This window comes from Crocuta crocuta, unplaced genomic scaffold (assembly GCF_008692635.1).
Source record: "Crocuta crocuta isolate KB4526 unplaced genomic scaffold, BGI_CrCroc_1.0 scaffold289, whole genome shotgun sequence".
NCBI classification, from domain to species: domain Eukaryota; kingdom Metazoa; phylum Chordata; class Mammalia; order Carnivora; family Hyaenidae; genus Crocuta; species Crocuta crocuta.
In genome coordinates, this window is record NW_027533264.1 from 292,101 (window position 1) to 300,541 (window position 8,441).

The 8,441-nt window shown below is 56.8% G+C and overlaps 1 protein-coding gene across 1 annotated transcript; it reads right to left on the reverse strand.

Moving 5' to 3' along the window:
- Nucleotides 1–4,300: 4,300 nt before the first annotated feature.
- On the reverse strand, nucleotides 4,301–7,691 carry SOST (sclerostin). The gene is made up of 2 exons (XM_077747805.1): nucleotides 7,420–7,691; nucleotides 4,301–4,722 (listed from the first exon to the last, which is right to left on the reverse strand). Exons 1-2 carry the CDS (start codon nucleotides 7,637–7,639, stop codon nucleotides 4,301–4,303), a joined length of 642 nt encoding a protein of 213 aa, XP_077603931.1. The 5' UTR covers nucleotides 7,640–7,691.
- Nucleotides 7,692–8,441: the final 750 nt, after the last annotated feature.

Here is an 8,441-nt window from a genome sequence, read left to right on the forward strand (position 1 = left end):
ATTTGAAAAAAGGCATGCGAGCCCCAGCCACTCCACAGAAAGCTGTATCTCTCATACTTACATCTGTAATCACCACGTAATTTATGGCTCAAACAGGATATTTTCGAGGTTAAATGTGGGAGCTGTTAATAATTTCGCTGGGCCAATAGGTGTCCATGCCTGGACAAATCAGGCACATGGTTCCATTAATTAAGAGGGACAAGCCCACCACCTCCTGCCCCTCTGGTGATGAAAGGAACTTCCAACTATCAGTCGAAGCTGCTAGAAGCCTGAGCCTTTGTCGCCTGGTGGGCAAGGGAGAAGACAGAGGATACACTCTAGGAACATGGTGGGGGCTGGGAGGCGGGGGGCAAGAAGTCTACACAGGCCCCAGAGCTAGAACCAATGATCGGAAACTAGGCCAGAGCCGCGTCAGGGAACAGGTGGGAGGTGGGCGGGTGGCACTGTTCCCAACTGCAAGGACTTGGAGCTTGGTGGGTGAGCTCTCCGCCCCCTCCAGCTGCCCAGGGGCTGCCTGCTTCAAGGAAAATGGGCAAGTTTGGGTTCCTGTGGCTTCTTTGAGTTTCTTTTGTTTTATGTGCTTGTGCAAAGGTGGCCTGATTTGTACTTGGAGTGCAGGTCGAGCCTGATGCATTGTGTGTGTGTGTGTGTGTGTGTGTGTGTGTGTGTGTGTGTGAGAGAGAGAGAGAGAGAGAGCTGTTTCCCTCTGCCCCTCTGTCTGACTCTCAAGACTATTAATACAAACCCCACGTCTGGCTGTATGGCCAGAACACGTGCTCCCCACGGCAGAAGGCCCCCCCCCCCTCCAGCTGAGCTGGTTGTCTGTTCCGTTTCTGATCGGCGCCAGGCTCATAGACCCCATGTAGGTAGAATATAACTTTCCATAAATAACCCCTAGCCCGACCTACAATTTAGGCTTTGGTTTTTTTTTTTTTCCCCTCGTGGTAATGGGATTATAGCCTGGGCTGATCCCTTTTGGTCCTGGGGTCCCAGAAAATGGACCCTAGGTGTATCTGGGGTTGGGCATGGCTTGGAATTCCCATCTCCCTCATGCTGCATGGCACATGCTGAGAACTCAGGGCTTGTTGAGGAATGTGGTGGATCGAGTCTCATGCCCCAACCAACAGCCACGCACCTTCGGCGGCAGTGCCTTTGTTTGGGCCGATGGCCTCTGCTTAGAAAGCCTGTGCTGCCTTCTCCACCGGGCAGACTTCTAAGCAGCACCCACCTCCGCGAAAGCTTCCCCGAGCTTTTCTCTGCATGCCTACCACAAAGCAAGTACGCCTGAGCTTGGTCCCATAATGCTTTGTACAGACACTGTGACCTGATTACTTGCCCACGTGCCTGCCAGGCTCCCAGCGGCTTGAGTGAGTGTCAGGGCAGAAACCGAGCCCACATGTGACTGTGGGCAAACATTTAACCCCTCAGTGCCCCACTTTCCTTCGATTCAAACACGAGCCAGCTTCCAGAGCCTGTGTCCCCCATCCACTGTGGCCCACGACCCTCTGGGCTGGACCCCGTATCCGTTTCCTACCTGTTCTCATTCTGCAGCTCTGAGGCCTTCTTCACGGGGCGTGGATTTCCTACAGGCTCTCGCTGGGGCCTCCTGGGGGCCTGGAGACAGAGACCCGCTGACAACTATCAAAAACTTGCTGCCGATGACAAGGCATTTAGGAGGGTTCATTGGGAGTTAACGTGAAAAATCATTAGGGCTGGGGAGGGCTTTGGGGTGGGGTCACCCCGAGAGGGGCTGGACTAGATTCAAAGCTTGGCGTCCTCCCTCCTTGTGGCAACTGAAGGGTATTTCTTGAGTGTCAGCCAGCGTCCGGCACTGTGAGGCGCCTCGGGGAGGCCGCACTGAGAGACGGGCAAGACATCGGCCCTGCTTGTGAAGATGGTTCATTTCTTCCACGGAGGCATGATGCTCAGGTTTGGGAAAACGCGTGAATGAGCCCCCTGTCAGCTGGAACTGAGTTGTACTTGGCTTTGCGTCTGTCCCAGGACTCAGCAGGGCTTGACCAGGTGAGACGCACGATCCACAAATAAATATCAATCGGAAGACAGAATCAGGAAGCAAAGTAGCGGCATGGACAAAAGGCCTGGGGCACCCGAGGAGAGATCAGCAGGGACTGCAACATCTCTGGAAGGTGAGGCTCGGAGGTGGCAAGGAACACGAACCGGAAGTAAGAGCAAGAGTCGTTGGGGGTGGTCCACAGGGGTGGGGTTCAACTAAAGAGGCAGGGGCCTGTAGAGCCGGGCCACTTGGGGGAGGAAGGAAGTTCGGTAGAGCGGGGAATGGGAATCCAGCAGGGGAAGGCTTCACATGTCAGGCTGAGAAGCCCTTGATCCTGGGCAAGAAGGAGCTACAGAAGGATTTTGAGCAGGGGTGAGGCACGATGAGAACAGTGTTTCCGGATAACAGTGTGGAGGGCAGGCTGCTTAAGGGAGACCAGGCTGAAGTTATGACAATGGCCAGCCGCAGGGAAGGAATGAGGTTTAGGTTCGGAAAGGAAGGGACAAACGTGACTTTTCAAAGGGAGAACACAATTGCCGCAAGGGCCACCCTGCCACAGTTAAAGATGCCTCCAAGGCTGACGTCCTAGTGCCCAAGAGAAGGCTGTCAACCTTGACGGGAATGGTTGTGTGGGGTTGACAACACAAGACCACATCCTCTCGGAAATGATTCATTGTCTTTATTAACAGTGCCTCTGGAAAGAACAGACTGGAATTTCATAAAGCAATATTAATGTTGTCATTTCTCTACAAGAAAAACTTCTGCATAAATAACTTAAGTGAGAAAATAAATATGTAACTTAACTCTTTTTAAAAACCACGACGTTCCTTCTTGTGGACAAATCCCACATGGAAGGATTGTGAAAAGGACCAGCCCGGCAGGATTTCACATGACATGTGCTTCTGGTTTTTGGTTTCTGCGTTTTTTGTGGGGTTTTTTCCTTTTTACACAATTAGAAACGACACAAAGTCAGAGGTGTCTGGCAATGACTTTCAAAAAGATTTTTGGATGACAGCTATTAGGCTTTGCGGTTTCTCAGCGTATGTACAGCACTTGTAATTTTTTTCCCCCAAGTAATGTTATTTCAGTGTAAGATACACCATCACAGGTAACAGCACTAAGAAGCTAGGTTCTAGACAGGATTGTGTCTGTGAGTGGTAGGCAGGAGGAGGTGCTTCCAGAAGGATCTGCTGGTCTTTGAACAGGTGGTGGCTGTTCCCTCGGGCCTGCAAGCCCAGTGTCCTGGGACCTTAAGCTTCTCTGCAGAAGGTGACTCTAAAACATGGCCTTGGGGGAGGGGCGGCTGTTCTTTCCCAATAGGAGGGTGATTTGTGTCCCGGTCCCCTCCCTGCCTTGGGACCTTCTCCTTCTCTACCCCAATCAATGGTATGGCTTCTGCATCCTTTGGGATGGAGGGGTGACGATAGGCAGACATCTGGGGAGGCCAGGCTGGGAGAGAACACAACTTCTTCCAGAAGTTTGTCAGCCCTAAAAAAGACTCCCCTCCCCCACCCCACCTCCACGCCACACTTGTTTTTCATATTTGGCTGTCAGTTCAGAGCATTACAACTCTGAATTCTGGACGTTCTGGACGTGACCATGGCAGTGACTCAATCCAACCTCTCTCTTTTGCCCATTCAAAAGACACCCAAGGCCTTGGAATCATGTGACAGTAGATTCCTCGAGATACAAACCCCACCCCCACCTCCATTTTTCCTAATAGGAAATTGAGGACAGAAAGAGAAGAGTGTGGTCCAAGGTCATCCAGCACGTTAGCCGCAGAGTCCGGACTAGAAACCGTATCCACGGACCCCAGTCCTATGTTCTTAGCACAACAAGGCACGAAAGGCTTTTTGCGGGGCAGAGAGGTGGAGGAGGAATCTTAACGCACTTTCTTAACCAGTTCCCCAGACTTTTCTCACTCCCCACGGCTCCCTTAGAACCCCTGGGCGGTGAAATGCTTGCTTTTCCGCCTCCTCGGAAGTGGGACCAGCAAAGGTGAGCGGCCCCTGCAGGCGGGGCTGCGTGGCTCAGTGTCGGTAACTCTTAGCGCCCTCCCCTGCCCTGCGGGACCGCCCTCGGAGAGGGGGGAGTGGGGGCTCTGCCGGCACCCGGGATCCGCGGGGCCTGGCTACCTCCTGCGGAAGCCCAGAAGGTCTCAGCCCCCTGCCCTGGGTTGCAGGCATTTACAATGAGATACAAACAATCGCACCGCGCGCGGAGGGCAGAAACCCGGGCGCCTGGGCCGGGGCGCGGGGCGGGGAGGCGTGGCGCGGCGGGCGGCCTCTAATAGGCGTTCTCCAGCTCGGCCTGGTTGGCTTTGGCGCCCCGGGCGCGGGGGCGCGGCTTTCGGCCTTTCTGCGGCCGCGCGGCCTCGGGCCCGAAGTCCTTGAGCTCGGACTGATTGTGGAAGCGGGTGAGGCGCTTGCACTTGCACGAGACCACCAGGCGCACTTTGCGCGCGCGCGGCGCCGCACCCCCGGGGCACAGCAGCTGCACCCGCTGAGCGCGGTAGCGGTCGGGGATGCAGCGGAAGTCGGGTCCGCTCGGGCGCCACCACTTGCCGCGGCCGATGGCGTTGGGCAGCAGGCGAGCCGGGCCGCACTGGCCGGAGCACACCAGCTCGGTGACCGGCTTGGCGCTGCGGCATGGCCCGTCCGTCACGTAGCGGGTGAAGTGCAGCTCGCGGCAGCTGTACTCGGACACGTCTGCGGAGAGACGGCTTGTGAGGCCAGCCCAGCTCCCAGGGCGCCACCAACCCCCGACCCCAGGCCTTCCCGACCCAAGCCTTTTCCAAACCTGCCGCTCTCCAGATGCTTTTGCCCCTGGGGGAGGGGATGGCAACTGGTGGAAAGAACCCTGGCCCAACCTTTCCCCCTAAAATTTTGGAGCCAAGTGTCTGTTGCAGTTCAAATACCTGATCCATCACTGTGTGATCTCGGGCAAGTCACTTAACCTCTCTGTGCTTCTCATCTGAAAAACGGGCTGTCCTAAGGAGTTCGTTGCATATATAATGCAGGGGACACTACGAGCACATAGAAAGAGCTGGAAGTGTTGGCTTGTTGCTAGGTGTTATTCTTCTTCTCCTCCAAGGGGGCCCTTTTCTCTGATGTAAGTCACATCTGTGCCACAGGGCGCCTGGTCTAGGCAGAGGAGGTACTAGCCACCCGCTTTACATGATCTTGGCTTCTCCTAAATTCTTTTTCCAGCCACTTGGGAGGGATAGTGAGGGGATAGGGAAAGGAGTAGGGGTTAATTGGAGGTAATAAATCCAGCCAGCTCCTGCCAAGGAGAGGGATAGAAGGGGAGGTGGGGAGAAGTCTTTGAAAAGAGCCAAAGGCAGCTGGTCCAACCCTCTCATCATCACTGAGGACATGGAGGCCTCAGAGAAGGAAAAACACTCACCCAAAAGGCAGAGCTGGGTCTCTCACTCCATTTCCCTGGGGCCCCAGCACCTCTGGGTTCCCACAAGGGCAGAAGCTGTGTGCCTGAGCACCCAGGTGGGAGGCTGGGCCGGGGGTGGGGGCAAAGGGCTGACTTTTACCAAAGTGACTTCCTGCCCGAGCTGGAGTGGACAGAGCTCTGACTGAAAACCTGCAGGTTCGGCTGCCACAAGCATTTATTAAGCACCTGCTGTGTACCAAGCACCCTGCTGGAGATATCTCTTGTTTTGGGGCCATTTGGATGGATCCCCAATGGCGACACAGGCTTGTTCCTGGGGTTGGGGGAGGGGGCATTGGGCTCTGTGGCCTGGCTTGGTGCCCTGAAGCCATCTTGACTAACTCTCCTACTGTGGGCTTAGACAGGGGGCAGCTTTTTAAACAGCTGGTCCTCACGTGAGCACCTGGCCACCACCCGAGGCGCTAGTGGGGACAGTTCCCATGTGACACAAGAGATGAAAAATAGTCCAGGGACCCAAACCAGAGAGAAGCAGAGAAGGCCTCCACTCCCTGGGCCCTGGCGAGCAAGCATAGCAGGGGAGAGGGGGGCTTGCCTTCCTGCTGCGGCTGACCTTCTGGTTTCTGGGCTGCTTTGGCGTCCTCACCACTGCTCCCGGGCTGCAGGGGTAGCGTGTGGGGGTGGCCTGTTTGCCCAGGGAAGGAGGTGTTTTGGACTTTCCAAGAATAGTGCCCCTAGGTCAGGCACTTCCTCTGCAGAGGGTGACTTTGTTTGGAGCTCACGGCTTCCTCGGGGGCTGGGGCCTCTCATGGGAGCCCAGGGAAGTGGGTCTTTTATACTTGGGACCCACACAGCGTGCTCTCAGAGCAGTCACTTGAGCTTAATCGACCTTGCCTGGGGGGAGCTCCCACCCTCCTCTTGTGGGGCTCCCCTGCCTTCATGATTGTAGGGGGAATGTGATGCGGGGCCCTGGGCAGTGGACTCCTTGCCCACCCTCATGCACGGTGACCGCAGGGTAGTGAGACCCTCCCTCTGAAGTGTCATTTTGGCCCCTGCCCCCAGCCATTCCTGCCAGCTGTCACCCCCCTCCCCCACCTCGGGGCTTCTCTTCGCAGACCTGACCGGGAACCCAGATGTGCCCTCCAATGCGGCCATTGCCCTGTCACTGGGGTCAGGATGCCTCCCTAGGAATGAGACAAGGCCTGGTCTGGGGGCAGAAGATGGTGGCACCTGGGTCCATTCCCTGGCACAGAGGATGCCACCTCCCCTCCAGGGCCCGGACCCAGCTGCCACCCAGGTCAGAGGCTAAGGCTGTGCCTACCACTTGCATTCCTTCAAGTGCCAGCTCGCTGGGCAGGCTGAGGGCAGGGGGAGTGTCCCTTTCCCACCACTCTGTGGGGTGTGCTCTGGCTCTCAGTCCCTAACACCCCCCACACCATCTCCCTGCCGGGGCTGTCTCGAATGGGATCAAACTGGGGTCAAATGTCAGCCCTTGTCACTACCAGGTTGCTTAGTGTCTGGAGATTTCGTTTCTTCACTTTCCAGCTGAGAGGGGACCTCATGGGGCTCCCATGCAGGTGGATCCCCGGGGTAGGGTTCAAGCACAGCCTGTGCAGAGGGTCTGCATCTGGCAGGTGCTCACAGATGTGAGGCTCCCTTGCCTTGTCTCCTCTCCAGAGGTGCCAGCTGCGGGACGTGTCTCCTGTGATCTCAGGAGGGGATTCTTGGAAACTGTCCGAGCCTGTCCCAGAGTTGGGCTCTCACCACCTCAGCCTCGTTCCTGCCCCCGGGCTCCTGCGGCCAGCGCCCCCCACCCTCCCCGCCAGCCTCAGGCCCCTGTACCGCAAAGCCAAGGCTATGCGAGGCGTACCATCCTCCCCTGCCTCCAGACAAGACTGTCCCTCCTTTAGCACTGAGCGGCTGACAGTCTACCTCTGTCTTCAAAACCCCCCAGAGAGAACCCTCCCGGGCCCCTTACGCTAAAAACGCCCTCCTCTACCCCATACCTTTGGTCTCAAAGGGATGGTGAGGGGGCCTCCCTCCGTTCTCCGCCCGGTTCATGGTCTTGTTGTTCTCCAGCTCTGGCGGAGGCTCGGGGTACTCGCCCAGCTCAGGGATGATCTCTGTGGCATCGTTCTTGAAGGCCTGCCAGCCCTGGCCCTCCACCGCACGGAAGGCCGCGTGCACCAGCAGGCAGACGAGACACAGGGCGAGAGAGAGCTGCATGGTGCCAGCCAGAGGAGGGCACCCAGCCTTCCAGCAGCACAGGCTCCGGTCCCCAGCCTGGGACACGTTTGCCTTTTTAAAGCCCCCTCTGCCTTGTGCCAACCAATGAGGACAGGCTGGGGCAGGGCTGGTCCCAGGTTTCTCGCAGCCCAGGGGGAGGGAACGGGGTGTGCTCAGAGCAAGCCCTCCCCGAAGACTTCTCAGGCACGGCAAAGTCCCTGGGAGCTGGTGCTCCNGAGCGCCAGCTCGTAATCTCTACCTCCTTGGGCCCCTTGGACTTTCTCAAAACGAGCTTTGGGCCAGCTTCACAAAGAAAACTACAGCTCGGAGCCCTCCACAGGGCTAAGCTCAGCCAAGTGCCTTTCTCAGGCCAAGTTCATTTGTGACCCCACCAACAAATGGCCCCCACAGAGCCAGGCAGAGGCAGAAGGGCACTTTTTAAGAAACCCCAATTGGTCCCGATTGCATGCGGCTGAGCATCGATTACACTGACCAAGAAAACCCCTGTTAGCACCCTCTGGAAGGCACGAGAAAACTGGAGGGCCGCAGGGAAAGCCTCTGCTTGGGCGAGGGGGCGGGGATTCTGGTTACAAGGCCACGATGAGCAGGTCACCAGGCACCAGTGATGGAGTGCAAGGAGGAAACCATGGGGACTCTGCGCATGGTGACAGTTACTTCTTGGCAGAGACACTCACTGTTGCTTACAGACCAAAGTGCCAAAGGCAGTCATTTCCCTGGCCAGGCTGTGGGTAGGCTTGGAGAGTGCAAAATCCCTTTTCTTAAAAAGCCAAGGCCAGCATTT